The sequence below is a fragment of the Wyeomyia smithii genome, chromosome 2 (assembly GCF_029784165.1).
Source record: "Wyeomyia smithii strain HCP4-BCI-WySm-NY-G18 chromosome 2, ASM2978416v1, whole genome shotgun sequence".
NCBI lineage: Eukaryota > Metazoa > Arthropoda > Insecta > Diptera > Culicidae > Wyeomyia > Wyeomyia smithii.
The window spans coordinates 168,170,701-168,186,909 of NC_073695.1; the positions used below are offsets into that span (position 1 = coordinate 168,170,701).

Genomic DNA, 16,209 nt, shown 5'->3' on the forward strand with positions numbered 1-16,209 from the left:
ACTTCTGGTTGCTTGGGTGTCGTATGGAATCTTATAGATTTATTGTCTTCACAAACAAGAATGTCTCCACCGCAGGGCAAATTGCCTCAATTCTTAAACATGTCTTCCAATATGTCACCGCATCCGCTTAGTTCGTAAACAACTATCTGGCATCTCTTTCTCTTACTTGTATAGTAAAGCGCAATGTTGTTTCCTTATTCTCGGATAGATTTGCACTGAGATTTTCTCTGTCTCGCAAAAAAGGCATCACTTCAAATTTTGTAATTTTGTCACTTCAAATATTGGGAACTCAAAAATTTTATTTATTCGAATATATACCATGTGTCCCATGAAATGACTGTCAGATATTTCCTGCTTAATTTCAATTTCAGATATCGATGAAATCGACCTGGCAACGCTGCTGACAGGTAGGAAGTTCCTTGCTCAAAACTCATCACATTTCGCGTGTAGTGCAGTTTCATTTGAGAGACAGTTTGTGATAGCCGTATAACGCTGGTAGTGAAAAGAAGTCATACGATTTTTAAGTGACTACTTTTTGTGCAAAAAGTTTTGCAAATAGAAGCTTCTGAATTTGTGATTTTCGGAGAGTTTCCTCTAAAAAATTTCTCTAATACTGTGTGTTTTTTTAAATATTGGCGAAAAAGTTGAAAAAAAAGTGCATTGCAAATTGTGGTTTAAAAAATGAGCAAAATGGTAAGTTTTTTTTGTTTGTTTTGATCCCCTATTTTGCAATTTCAGGCATGCATGGCTTTATTTCTTTCAAATGTTTTTTTTTTATTTAAAAAGCAGATATTTTTATTAAATGCAGCCAAAAAAAAGTCATAACCCATAAAGATTATACATAAACATGCAATCATACAGAAACGTCAACCGCCAGATTTATTTGACCAGCCGGTAAAAGAATATCCTGTCCAAATACTAATGGTTTCTTGATCAAAATTTAATAAACCGTCTAATTTCTTGGGCGTGGTTTTACTTATGTATTGATCTTTGGGCTAATTGGTTGCAAGGCTCGTTTTAGAGGAAAATGTCTCAGCACTAGCCTGCCAATCCTCATGTGATTGTGAATATGTAGCTAATGACGGGAGCTTCCACATTATCACTCTCATACACGTTGTTTGTATATAATAATTTCGCGCAACAGCAGGAGGTACAAATAAATGTATCATAGAAATTGTTATATTTTGTAAAAATGTTTAATATATTAAAATTATTTAGAACAAAACTATAACTAGTAATTTGTTATAAAATTCATAGTGTGTTTTTCGCACAAGTTAAAAAAAATAATAAAGCTTTTACTTTTCAATTCATGCGTGCCAATTTAGTAGCTACTTACTATTCGCTTTTGATCGTCCGTTCAGGATCACTGTTTTCGATTGAGTATGATATTTTCTTAAATTGGCCTCTGGTTGGGAGGAAAATAAAACTCCAATCTTGTGCGAAACAACTGTAATTGAAATTATAACTTAAGTAGGCTAATTTCAAATTTCCATTTATGTTATATTTACAGGCTTCAAAACAGTTTTCGTATGAGGTCGATGGTGAGGAAGAAAACGAAGATTCTTCCGGTTCTGATTTTGATGAGGACGAAGACCCAGATGAGATAGAAGTACCAGGTGAGATTTTAAAAACAAAAGTAAATATTAAGTTTAATAGATCTGGTAGAATGAACATTAGTGCACCAAATGTGGCTAATACAGCACTTACGGCTCAAATAAAAAAAAAATTATCCTTGTGCGGAGTTGGTTTACGTTCCAATCAACACATGGTTATATTGCGCACCGAAGTTTGATAAATGTATAAATCATTTTTCACCAAGCATAATGACTACGTTCACTTTTCGCATAACAGTCCTATGTCGGTAATCTAATAGTTACCAAAACTACGAATGAAATCATTCCACAGATTTATCGTAGGTAGATGAATCTTAGCGATAATCACTCATATGTTAAACATATAAATTGCAACGATGAAAAATTAAATTAGTCCACCATGATTTAGCCTAGCTTTATTGTTCTATGAAATTAAGTAGCATTTCAATTTCTTTAGTGCTTTACGATGATTTTTAATGGCGCATTCAATAATTGCTTGTATTTCTGCTTAAATTTGTTGGTTATTTTCCCATCGGTATTGATAGGTTGTATCCGGGCACTGCAACACCAGCCTCACATCTATTGTTTAGCCTGGAGCTATCCGTGTAGAAAATCATTAAACCTGGTTAAATACTAGGCCCGCCTGATTCTCATTCAGTGCGACTTGACTCAGTCACTGCAGGGCTAGGAGCAAGTCACTATTTATTGGCATGGTCACTTTTTTGAGACTGGTCACTAAAAAGTCTCTATTTTCGAGGCAATTCAACTAAATTACTTTTTCTTTCATTTGGTCACTATTTTAAACTATTTTGAGCATGAAATCAAATCGTGAATTGATGGAGTTTTTATTAACTTTTGAGTTACTGAATAGATCTTGCTCAATACTTCCCAGTCCAGTAAAGTATTTTTTACACGATTCTATGCATCGTTAAAAAACCGTGTTAAAAACGCGTTATTTAAAAAAAAATACGTGAAAAAACCGCGTTATTTGTAAATCGGCCTAAAAACCGTGTGAAAAAAAACTTTACTGTACTTATTTTTAAAAATATCAATTTTATTTATTCGGTGTAATCTTCAAATATTCAAAAAAGTCATCAAATTCAACTCAGTTTACGGTAGTTATTTTCTTTATTCACCATTTGGACTAGATTTTATAAAAATCTAAAATGTTAAACATTTTCCAATTTTATACTGATGTATTAGGGAATTTTTCTAGCAGTGAATAAAAAAGTAAATCCTTGGTACAACTTTCCGATTCGGAACTGGGCAAGTTCTGTTCATTATACACAGACTTTGCTGCCGATTGTTTAGTGTACAAAAGTGCGCTACGATCCTACTGCCATTTTACATCAAAAATAAAACATTATTATTGATTGTTTCACTAAAATACCGTTTTCGAAAAAAATGGTAACTTTCGTTTTCAGAACACGGACCGGACTCAAAGCGCACCGGAACGTGCTCTTTCCGATTTCCGATAGGACCGGAACTTGGACCCAATTTTTCGTTTTGATGTCGAACACCTAATATGCCAGCTCAGTGATGTTCACTTTTTAGAAACAGTCTGCGCTGTGCTCCATCTTTGGATTAGTCGACTGTCAAACGGGCGAACAAGGAATCATTAAAACTGATATAATCCTGAAAAATTACATTTATTTACTTCTGTTTTGAAACATGCCAGTCCTATACGCATTAACTATTAAGATAAGATGGAATTCATTAGTTTGTATGTTTTATCCAAAAAAAATAACTTAAAATTTTCATTCTAGTAATTTTGTCATACTTTTTAGTGACTTTGTCACTATTTTGAACCTAGTCACTAAAAAGTCACTATTCACGCTAAATAGTCAGTAAAGTCGCTATTTTACTACAAAATGGTCACTTAAGCCACTTTTTTAGCTTCAAATGAGTAAATAAACTATTGTTGTATTGCAACATACATTAGAAAGCTTGCTTCTCATTTACAGAATATTTGGACAGTTCGGTTCGTAAGGCCTTTTTGTTAACTTTTCCATCATAAAAGTTTCATGCCACTCAATGTTTTCAAATTTCTCATTGAAGTGGACAGTGCAGAATAGTTACGAACGAATTGTTTAAGAGCTGCAAAGGAAGGTAAAGGTTTATTCTAAAAGCTGCTCGCGTCTCTAATCAGTGTTATGCGTGAAACTACGTTTGTAGTTCGATTTGCTTGTCTTATATCAACTGTTCCTCATGGTTGAAGATGATTGAAAAATTTCGTGCTTATATGACCCTTTGCGGAACAGAGTGGTCTAAATACCATTTTTTTCGAAAATGAGTTTTTTGCATTAACCGCATCTACTCAAGAAGCTGAAGTTGGGAGATTAAGAAAATTTCGAAAAATCGAACTTTAAAGCTGATTTATATGGTGTTGAAATTTCGTCCGAAACAAAATGGCCATTCTGTTTCGGAACCAGGCTTCTTCCGTTCTCTTGATTTTTGCTCAAATTTCCTTTTCTACCTGCCAAACCCCTTGGAGAACTAGACTTTCTCTCACACAGAGTGAGTAATTATCCACATTTAGGCGTAGAGTATTTCAGTCGCAGAGTTCCTTTTCACTCTTTATCATCACGTGTTAGGGATAACCATTTATTTGCTATCTTAGTTTAAGAGGGAGTAGTTTTCGTTAGCTTCTCCTTCACTAGAAGAGAAGTTGGCCAAATATCAAAACATTTAGGTTCACATTGAAGCCACATCGTAACCGTTTTCGAATTTAATATTATAGGAAGATTCACAACTCACCATGGGTGCATATTCTGCAGAAAGTTCGATTTTATACTGGTTTTGCCGCACCCCAGAGCGATGAGAACGGCAACGCAATGCTTAGTTGGTCGCCGAGCAATTTATTTCATTTTTCTTGCGTGCGCGAATGAGCAATTTACAAGAGTTTCACTGGATTTTTGCTCTGTCAAATTAGGAGCGTTTTTTCGTTAGAGAAACTATTTCTCTGCGCTCTCTCTACAGCAGATGGTGTGATGCACATTGAATGTAAGCTCGCAGTTGTTAAGAAGGAACAAAACTCTTTCTCTTTAAGATGAAGATGAGCAAAACAAAGCCTGTTCGGAACAGAGTGGTCTATGTACATAAATCGGTGTAATACTATCATGTAATACGTTAAATGTAGCATATCACATGTGATGAGTAACATGTCACTAGTTCTGTACATGTCACACGTAATATGTAACATGTTACACGTAATGTAACACGAAAAATGTACCATGTAGAATATTATGTAACATGTTGTGTTACATGTAATGTTACACGTGACATCCTACATGTGACATGCTATATGTATCATATAACATGTGACACTAGCCATTTTATACGAGTTACCGTCATTTTCTTTGTCATTTCCCAGGTTTGTGTACATAGACCACTCTGTTCCGAAACGATTCGAGGATTCCAGTGAATATATATATATATATATATATATATATATATATATATATATATATATATATATATATATATATATATATATATATATATATATATATATATATATATATATATATATATATATATATATATATATATATATATATATATATATATATATATATATATATATATATATATATATATATATATATATATATATATATATATATATATATATATATATATATATATATATATATATATATATATAATCACTTATTTCGCAAAGAAACTTAATTTAATGCATTCCCATGTTAAACCACTTCATAACCTTTAAATTAGAATCTTTTAATGAAATAAAGCTTAAAATATATGTAATAGTGTTGATATGTCACCGTTTGTTGCAGAGCACACAATAAAAATTCTAAATAAATATTTGTAAATAATTAATTCATCACAAAACATCCCCTCTTTTAAAAAAAAACTTTATATTAGTACATTTTCATACATTCATTCAGAGATTTGTCGAAAATTGCTTCTCCTGGAAAATTTGCTCGATGGCACATAGCCCACTCTGTCCCGCAACAGCTCATATAATGCATAGTCGTGTTAAGGCCTCAATTCGTAGGGTTTTGCTTTCAATTATTCGTACCTACACCGTGTTTACCGGATACCATTTCGAAATTCCATAATGATATCCCGTTCTGAGCATATTTGTCCCATGCTCCAGGTCAAGCAAACGAGCATTGCATTGCATCAACGTGACAACTGCAATTATTGGTTTTTAACCAGTTTTACCTTGCAATATACTGTTTTCAATAAATCTAGTTGAATATTTTTCGATTTTACTTTTTTTTTGTCATTAGAATACCCACTAAGACAGCGGTTCTCAACCTGGGGTACGCATACCCCTGGGAGTACTCGAAAGCCTTCAGGGGGTACGCGAAAGAAAAATCAGTAATGGCGGACAAAGCAATTTTTCTCTATAATACTTCATTTGTTGGTCAATCTAGCCCCTAAAACATGACTGTAGCAATCAAACAAGCTACAGTTTAATTTGGAACCTTAACTAGACTACCACAACATGATCTACCATCACTCTCTCCTACTCTCCAAGAACATTCCAAGCCAGGAGGTACAATCGATATGAAAAATATCGACAAGGGGTACGCGGACAAAAAAAGGTTGAGAACCGCTGCACTAGGACAATACGAGAAAATTGCTATCCAGCAGGTTATTTCTACGCATATCATTCCCACCATGTAAATTCGACGTTTCCCAATATAAAATTCGTACTGAAGAAAATAGGTTGTTCAATTTTCTAGGAACCACGATTGGAGATAGTCAAGATGAAAGTTCAGTTGATTGAGTAAGCATTAGATACCTACCATTAAAAAAGGTTTTTTTGGAGATTGCACATTCCTACCAATGAAATCTTACTCCGCTTGCAAGTTGCTCCCGAGACCATCACTAAAGCTGTACTCTGGAATCGAGGAACACTCCTGTAGAACTCTGAAATATTGTCTCTTGCTGCTGCCCATAATCGATTGTTTTGTGTAGCATTGTTTCGTAAACAGCGAGCTATGAAAATATCATTTCACTATCGAACCTTTTTTCTGAAAAAATCGGACCGTTAGATGCCAAAATATTGAGGACCGAGTCAATAGATATAGTCAGATCGGTGGGTATTACTATCTGAACGTTATCATTTCGCCGGACACACTCCCTCATAACAGTCATAACTTGCGGCATCCTTGTAGATCGTGGTCGACAGGAGATTCAACGATCTCCTAAAGAGAATGTCTCCTTGTATCTTTCGATGGTTTTATGAACGAAATCTCGTGCAAGGGCAGTCATTGACCGAAAACCGTTTTACTACGACTTTCCGGAATTGTTACATCGCGAATCAAGAACTAAATGCAACTGACAGACCACCAGCACCATGCGTATTCGAAAGTGCATACATACTTTTACGTACTTTCACTGACACTTTTATAACTCGAAAACTTGTAATCGAATAGTTATTACAACCATTTCAATGTGAAAAAATGATACAGATTGTAGTACGACTTTTTTCTGCGATAACAAATCATTGCACATTCTATGTTATAAACACAGATTTCAAATGAACCTTAATCCATTTATGGTTGAACAATAAATTTTAAAACTCTATTGTTTTTTGGTCACTATTTAGTCTCTATTTGGTTACTATTTCAATGAAAAAAGTCACAAAAGTCACTATTATTTTACTCCAAGTTTGCCACTAGCCCTGTACTAGAATATGAAGAAGAATGCAATTTTGAAGTTAAGTGTTGGACTGTTCACTTATCTAACAATTGGTCACTTTTACAATTGGTTTCTTTTCCATCAACTTTTTTTTTGCGGGAATGAAAAATCGAGGTTGTGGGAATCAAAGCTTACTTGTTTACTGGCTATTCTTGAAGAGCATGCCAAAATTAACCCCTTCTCGCAAAAAAACAAGGAAACTTCCAAATTTTACATAGGACTGTTATGCGAAGAGCGGTAGTTAGGTCTTCTTTAAAAAACGTTTTTGTTTTTATGGCATGAGCGCGTAGTTCTCAGCATGATGAGTAGAACATGGTGTAACGGTTTAACCAAAAAGTAGGCGCGGGGTGAGGAAGCGTTTTTTCACTTTGGAGGGTTGGAGACGAACATCACTATGCAACAGCGAATAACTTTTTCGTGTTTGTTGATATATCCTCCCTAGCTAGGCAATTGAATACCGCGAATTCAGGTGTTTTAAGTTGAAAATTGTTTCTTAAATTAATGAATATTGGTAGCAAGGTATGTAGCAATGCCATATTCATAATTTAAATGCATCCAAATGATATATTAGGACAGCGGTTCTCAACCTTTTTTTTGTCCGCGTACCCCTTGTCGATATTTTTCATATCGATTGTACCTCCTGGCTTGGAATGTTTTGGCAGAGTAGGAGAGAGTGATGGTAGATCATGTTGTGGTAGTCTAGTTAAGGTTCCAAATTAAACTGTAGCTTGTTTGATTGCTACAGTCATGTTTTAGGGTCTAGATTGACCAACAAATGAAGTATTATAGAGAAAAATTGCTTTGTCCGCCATTACTGATTTTTTCTTTCGCGTACCCCCTGAAGGCTTTCGAGTACCCCCAGGGGTACGCGTACTCCAGGTTGAGAACCGCTGTATTAGGAGATGCGATAATGTTTATGCCCTAGTTGTTTATAAACAAACCTACTCGCTGGCAATTTTTTTCAATATGGCCGATTCTGCTTCTGACATATCGTTACACCATGTCTTTATACATCATGGTTCTCAGCTTCGAATTGTACAAATAAATACGGTAGAAGTAGGCTTAGCATAGCATCTACTGGTGCTAGATGGTGCGGTGCGAACGGTAGTAAAACCGAAATTTCTCTGAGTATTTTGCTCATTGACCAGGGAAACAGCTATCAGTTGCCTTCTGTACATCTCATTTCAACTTTCTAGTACCTACTTACATGAGCCCCTGGTGTTGATTTTGAAAACAGCTCAAAATGAGGGTGAGAGAATACTCATAGCCAAGTAACGACACCTAGTGCAGAGGTGATTGGAAAAATTGATAGTTTCTATCTTCCCCCTATCTATTTGTTTAGTTATTTACTTTTTTTGAGCGTGTAAACCGAATAACGTTGGTTTTGTTTAAAGTTATTGATAGTAGGGACACTTTTTGAAAAATATTATGTAGATACGAAGTGCGCGGGATAACGGCCACACGAGATTAGGAAGCCGCACGATATTTAGTTATTTCTCTTTTGAAAATTTTCATAAATCATATCAACGATAGTTACACCTTTCATTGTAGTATGGGATTAATAATACTGGTCTACAAAATGTAAAATTGCATTCCAAAATCTCAAACAGGTAAAAAAAGAAAGATTATAGCTTTTCAACCATTCCTATGAATTTTGGTGCCCCTGGCCATTAATAAAACGCGTCAACTTACGTGAAAGTGTGGTATAGAAATTGCTTGCCGGATTCGTCTCTTTAACGTTATGTTTACGAGGAAGCTTCTGAGTTTGGATCAATGTCCATTTTTCCTCCTGTGACTTTGTCGAAATTTTTTTCTTAATATGAGCGTAGTACCAATTCGCATTTATTAGGAGCCATCGTGATCATTTCTTCACATCAATTCCACTTCGATGCTGTTAACTCAACTGTTAAAATGTTTTTTTTTGCTGTTGATTTGTAACCTCGTTAAAAATATTTCTTCTTATTCAGAAAAATTCACGAATACATTGATTCATGAAAATAGAGATTTATAGTTTTATTACTTACTTTTTTTTTATTCTCGCTTATTTTCCGTCGGTCTATTTCTGCCGCTGTTGTGGCCAATTACCGACGCCCAGGGAGGCGACTCCACACCCAGGTCCCTAACTCACGACCCGTTTATTAACGGACCGGCGCCGACGGCTTTACTTCCTCATGCGATGGAAGGCGTGATCCCGGAGATTACTTACTGAATCAAAATGAATTCAGCTTGATAATTAGAAAACTCATGAGCTCATGGCTTTGACGATTTAAGAATCTAATAAATCAAATGTTTGGAAGTTTATGAATTTTGCAATGTAGGGTTTTGGATCTTATTTTAGATTTACAGGATTCAAGAACCTTAAGGGTAAGGAAATTTAGGATCTTAAGATTTTAGGATATAAAAATTTGGGGTTTGAAAAATTTTGAAATTTGATTAAAGAAATTGGACGAAATTCTGTAGAATGAAATAAATATCTATTGAATCTATTGAAAAAAATACACTGGGGTCTTTTTTTACGCGGGTTATTTTTATACGGTTTTTTTTATACGCGATTTTTTACAATAACGCGGATTATTTTTACGCGGTTTTTTGAAATAACGCGGATTATTTTTACGCGATTTGGAAGATCATTTTTACGCGGTATCAAATATATTTAGTACAAGTAAATCCAATAAAGTAAAAATCAATCGTATGGTACATGACAATAAGATATTTTGTTTTATTAATCTAAATAATGCATATTTACAATATATTTGCTGTTATTATCAAAAATAGGCAATTTACGTTGATTCGGGAAGAAGGAACAAAACTACATGAATAATTGTATATGGATACGAGTCAGGGTCGTTGCGATTAGCTTCCGATAAAGGAACGAAAGCCTAAACATGTGGCAAAATTAATATGAAAAAGTTGTTGTCACGTTCTTCAATGAATTTTCATTTTAGAAGCACTATAAACTCATTTTGTGTGTTTCGTTACCATTTTTATATTATTTTTCAAATTTATATTTGCTTACGTGCCATTATTTTTAATCGGATCTTGTTATTAAATGGAGTTTTTTTACGCGATTTTCTAAAATAACGCGGTTTTTTTATACGCGGATTTTTTCAACGCGGTACAACCAACCGCGTAAAAAAAGACCCCAGTGTATAGTTGCCACTGCCCGTTAACCCCAAAAACGATTGCGGCCACTGCCCGTTAATCCCAAAAACGATGGATGCATTGTAAGTTTGTTTTATTTTAATTATAAAATTAAGGAACATCATAGCAATTGAAAAATAATAGTCAGAGTTCATTCATTGGATGAATGCAATGGAATAGATCGAATTAAGGAGTCATTTTTTCTCCGTGTAGTTACAGTTAGTTTACATCGCCGTGATTCAGCTCCGTAGACTTGATTGATAAATCATTGCATCGGTTGTTATTTTTCGGCCTATTTCGTGCTTAAGGTAAGTATCCGAGTGCCGGTTATTTGAAGTCAGTGCAGTTTACTGTGCAAATCTAGTCTGTTGTGATTATTTTTAGTGTTGTAAAAATAAGTTGCATTAGCGTATTTATTGACATTGTTCTAGTATTAAGTTTTTCATTAAGACACACACTCTGTCAGATGAATTTTAATAAATTAGATTAAATTAATTTAAATACAAGTAGGGTGGCCGCTCTACCGGGGAAAGCGGGAAAGCCGGGAATTTCAAAATCATGCTTCACACCGGGAAAATCAATATCCTGCATGTCTGCCGTTTCATTTGTCCAACAATTTCAGAGGAAATGTCAACGTGAAAATCTGTATTGTTTTGCATAATGACCTAATTGGCATGATTTTGCCAGTTTGAGTTATGGAAAAGCTGGCTGTTGGATTCAGCCAAAGTCGGCAGGCGCTTCATAGCAAGATCTGCGTTGAATAAAATGAAGCTTGATCAGGCGAATAATAAACATTTAAAAGCTTGTATGATCGAGCAAAAATTGTTTTTCAGTGATTCCGGCAGAACAAACACGGACACATATTTCAGAATTGTCAAGACGATTTTGTTAGGATGTGTTGTACACTGTTTTAAAAAAGAAGCTCGTATTTATCGGATTCCTGAAAAACTGTCTAATTTTGTTCAGAAATACATACTAATTTCCTTTTTACACTCTATCATACGGATTTCCAGGAAAAATCGCGTTTTACTCTGATTGTTTTGAATAATTTTCCTTTGTTTCAAATTGTTTATTCAGAGTGTCGGTTGGATTTTACTTTAAGGGTTCGAGCAAATCTTTTATACATGCCGATGCCATAGGGCCCAGTTCGAAAAATTGTGTAAGTCCCAGGATCGAAGTTTCTCGAAAAAATATCAGACCTCGACGTTTCGTGCATTTCTAAGATATTTGTCATCAAAAAATTTAATTGTGACAATTGCATGTGCATATTTTTATAGATCATTCTAAGGCTCTTCTTACCGAAGTCTGAGATCAAATTTTGCATGAGGACTTTTTTCGAGAAGACAAAACTTCTAAGCCCTAACGCAAAGCGAAGTTCGCTGGTTAGATTTATTGAAACTCTAATACAGAAGCATTGCAAGCTCAATGGCAGGATGACGGAGAGTAAAAGCGGAAGGAATCAAGAAAGCTTGAGTAGGCGAAGATTGTCAACGGCTTGGAGATAAGGGCGAAAACTGTGCAAGGGGTCTCGACGAAGGTACTCGCTAAAGTCGCAAACAGCTAGAAGCGAAAAAGGAGAAATATTTTTCATTGCTTCATATCACTATTTTTGCAAGGACATAAATGAACATGCGAAAATTGATGTTCTTGACCCTTCGCCGCCAACTGTTTCGTGTACAGGACAATTGCGGGGCTGGCGCTACGATCCTACTGACACTAACAGTCTCTTCCGAGCTGAGACTCGAATCTACGACGACTGGCTTGTTAGGCCAGCATCTTACCTCAAGACCATTTGGGAGATTTTATACAAGTGATAACCTTAAAAAAATTTAGGACTAAATTTGAGTTTTTTGTTCAATACACCATATATTTTAACGAAAAAACTGCATATCGTAACGCAGTAGGTCCTTAATAGATGGTTTCTAGTGAAAAAAGAGTGGAATCGCGGTTCTTTTATGAAAAAATTGATCTTCAAATCAATATTATACACTTCTAGCAGTCCTTACTTACTTACTTACTTACTCAGATGGCCGTACGTCCTAAGACATGGCCTGCATAACGTGGTTCCGCCAATTCACTCGGTCCATGGCTGCCTGCCTCCAGTTCCGCGGGCACCCGGTACTTTGCAGATCGTGCTCCATCTGGTCCACCCATCTCGCTCGTTGCGCCCCTCGCCTTCTCGTTCCCGCCGGATGTGAAGCGAACACCAATTTTGCAGGGTAGCTATCCGGCATTCTAGCTACATGCCCTGCCCAGCGTATCCTTCCAGCTTTAGCCACTTTCTGAATACTGGGTTCACCGTAGAGGCGCGCAAGCTCGTGATTCACCCTACGCCTCCACACTCCGTTCTCCTGCACACCGCCAAAGATGGTTCTTAGCACCCGACGTTCAAAAACTCCGAGTGCTCGCAAGTCCTCCTCGAGCATTGTTCACGTCTCATGCTCGTAGAGAACGACCGGTCTTATTAGCGTTTTGTACAGGATACACTTGGTGCGAAGACTCAGAATATGCGACCGTAGTTTTTTATGGAGCCCATAGTAGGCACGACTTCCACTGATAATAAGTCTCCTTATCTCCCGGCTGGTATCGTTATTCTCAGTTACCAGAGAGCCGAGGTACACAATCTCGTCGACCACCTCGAACTCATCCCCGTCGATTGTTACCGTATTGCCTAGGCGTGCCCTGTCGTGCTCGGACCCACCTGCAAGCATATACTTAGTTTTTGACGTATTAATCTTCAGTCCGATCCTATCTGCTTCACGTTTCAGTCGGGTATACTGGTCTGCCACCGTCTCAAATTTTCTGCCGACAATATCCACGTCATCCGCAAAGCAAATAAATTGACCTGATCTGTTGAAAATCGTGCCCCGCATGTCAAACCCCGCTCGTGTTATAACACCCTCTAGCGCGACGTTAAACAATAAGCAGGAGAGACCATCACCTTGTCGGAGCCCCCTGTGAGACTCGAATGGGTCCGACGTTCCACCCGAAATTCTCACACAACACTTCACATCCTCCATCGTAGCCTTAATCAGTCTTGTCAGCTTCCCCGGGAAGCTGTTTTCGTCTAGAATTTTCCATAGCTCTTGTCGGGAAAACACTTTGTAGGCGGCATTCAGGGCTGTGATCGCTCGATAGTTCTCGCAGTCTAGTTTGTCGCCCTTTTTGTATATGGGGCAGATAACCCCTTCTTTCCACTCCTCCGGTAGCTGTTCTGTTTCCCATATCTCGACGATCAGCCGATGCAGTGAGCTAGCCAGTTTGTCGGGGCCCATCTTAATAATTTGTTGGTCTTGAGCTGCCGGATCGCATCCTGAACTTCGCTTATTGTTGGGGGTGGCACATCTTCGTCGTTCGTTGCACCGACCACGTCTTCTCCGCTCCTGTTGTGGTCTCCTGCTTGCACGCCATTCAGGTGTTCATCGTAGTGCTGCTTCCACCTTTCGATCACCTCACGATCATCCGTCGAAATGCCTCCATTCTTATCCCTACACATTTCGGCTCGTGGGACAAAGCCTCTGCGGGATCTGTTGAGTTTTTGGTAGAACTTTCGTGTTTCGTGTGTGCGGTGCAGCTGCTCGAGTTCTTCGCATTCCTCCTCTTCCTGGCGACGCTTTTTTTCCTTGAAGAGTTGGACTTGCTGCCTCCGTTTCAGTCTATATCGCTCCACATTCTGACGGGTGGCTCTACGCAGCATTGTTGCCCGCGCTGCGTTCTTCTCGTCCAAAATCTGCCGACATTCTTCGTCAAACCACTCGTTACGTCGATTCGGTTGCACGTGTCCCAGGACTTCCTCCGCAGCACTGCTGATAGCTGTTTTCACAGCATTCCAGCGATCCCCTAGAGGGCAGTGCAGCTTCGAGCGATGACGCGTACTGTGTTGCGATGTCGTGTTGCTTCAGTCGCACGAGATTATACCGTGGCGGGCGACGGTACCGTATGTTATTCACAACGGATAGCTTTCGGCGTATTTTAACCATCACTAGGTAGTGATCCGAATCGATGTTAGCGCCTCGATGTGATCTGACATCGAGAATGTCCGAGAAGTGCCGACCATCTATCAAAACGTGGTCGATTTGTGTTTCTGTTCCATTTGGTGATCTCCAGGTGAGTCTATGGTGGAGGCTATGCTGGAAGAAGGTGCTACGTATGGCCATGTTCTTGGAGGTGGCAAAGTCGATTAGTCTGAGGCCATTTTCATTCGTCAGCTGGTGTGCACTGAATCGTCCAATCACCGGTCTGTACTCCTCCTCCTGGCCAACCTGAGCGTTGTAATCCCCGATGATGATCTTGACATCATGTTTTGGGCAGCGGTCATATTCACTCTCCAACTGCGCGTAGAATTCGTCCTTGTCGTCATCGGTACTTCCGAGGTGTGGGCTATGCACGTTGATAATACTAATGTTGAAGAAACGGCCTTTGATCCTCAACCTGCACATTCTAGGGCTGATTGGCCACCACCCGATCACCCGCTTCTGCATCTCTCCCATCACTATAAAAGCTGTTCCCAGCTCATGTGTGCTTCCACAACTCTGGTAGATGGTGTGACCATCCCTGTACGTACGCACCATCGTCCCTTCCAGCATACCTCCTGCAGCGCTACGATGCTGAAATTGCGGGTCTTCAATTCCTCGGAAAGCACGCGGGTACTTCCTAGGAAGCTGAGAGATCGGCAGTTCCATGTTCCGAGAATCCAATCATTAGTCCGTTTTCGTTGCCTAGGTCCTAGCCGATTGTTCCGGTCCGTACTTAACGTTATTGCGTTCGTTGCTGTTGTTTTTTAATGGTGCGGGCTTGCAAGGCCAGCGACCAACCCCACTATGTCGCAGGAGGGCCATCGTAGTGCCATTGTTTAGAGTCCCGGGCACTACCAGGACTTGGGAGGGACACTGCGTTACTTGGAACACTTCTGTTGGTGTCGATCCCAGGAAACTCCCGTCCGAGGAAGGAAGCCCCGCCCCCTATATAGCCCCGCCCCTATATATATATATATATATATATATATATATATATATATATATATATATATATATATATATATATATATATATATATATATATATATATATATATATATATATATATATATATATATATATATATATATATATATATATAGAATCAAATATTTATAATTAATATATATATTTCGAATATTTATTTTCGAGTTTTATTATCTTAGGAACATATTTTTTTATGACATAGATACTTTACAGAACTAGTTTCACCTTATATTTTATATACATCATAAGCAAATGGTTGGTTAATGACTGGACCAAAGGCGCATAACAGTTCCCACTAGTGAACCTCAGCCTTCCAGCTACCGTACCCCTACCTTCTCGTGGTACCAACTGATGTGCGAGTAACCAGTGGAAAGATCGGGTAACCAACCCTGGTGGGACTGCTGGTCGCATGCTGACAGGGGGCGGGGCTTCCTTCCTCGGACGGGAGTTTCCTGGGATCGACACCAACAGAAGTGTTCCAAGTAACGCAGTGTCCCTCCCAAGTCCTGGTAGTGCCCGGGACTCTAAACAATGGCACTACGATGGCCCTCCTGCGACATAGTGGGGTTGGTCGCTGGCCTTGCAAGCCCGCACCATTAAAAAACAACAGCAACGAACGCAATAACGTTAAGTACGGACCGGAACAATCGGCTAGGACCTAGGCAACGAAAACGGACTAATGATTGGATTCTCGGAACATGGAACTGCCGATCTCTCAGCTTCCTAGGAAGTACCCGCGTGCTTTCCGAGGAATTGAAGAACCGCAATTTCAGCATCGTAGCGCTGCAGGA

At 38.2% G+C, this 16,209-nt stretch overlaps 1 protein-coding gene across 3 annotated transcripts in view; it reads left to right on the forward strand.

The window, feature by feature from the left end:
* The first annotated feature begins 442 nt into the window (after window positions 1-442).
* Window positions 443-16,209, forward strand: part of LOC129724437 (protein strawberry notch) — a 58,218-nt gene continuing 42,451 nt past the window's right edge. For 2 of the 3 annotated variants that reach the window (XM_055679350.1, XM_055679352.1), the window contains exons 1-2: window positions 443-693; window positions 1,511-1,616. In XM_055679350.1, coding sequence (XP_055535325.1) covers window positions 682-693; window positions 1,511-1,616 — 118 coding nt within the window. In that variant the 5' untranslated portion in view covers window positions 443-681. Of the gene's footprint in view, window positions 694-1,510; window positions 1,617-10,628; window positions 10,724-16,209 lie in introns of those variants that run through there. The other variant, XM_055679351.1, reaches the window with a different exon arrangement.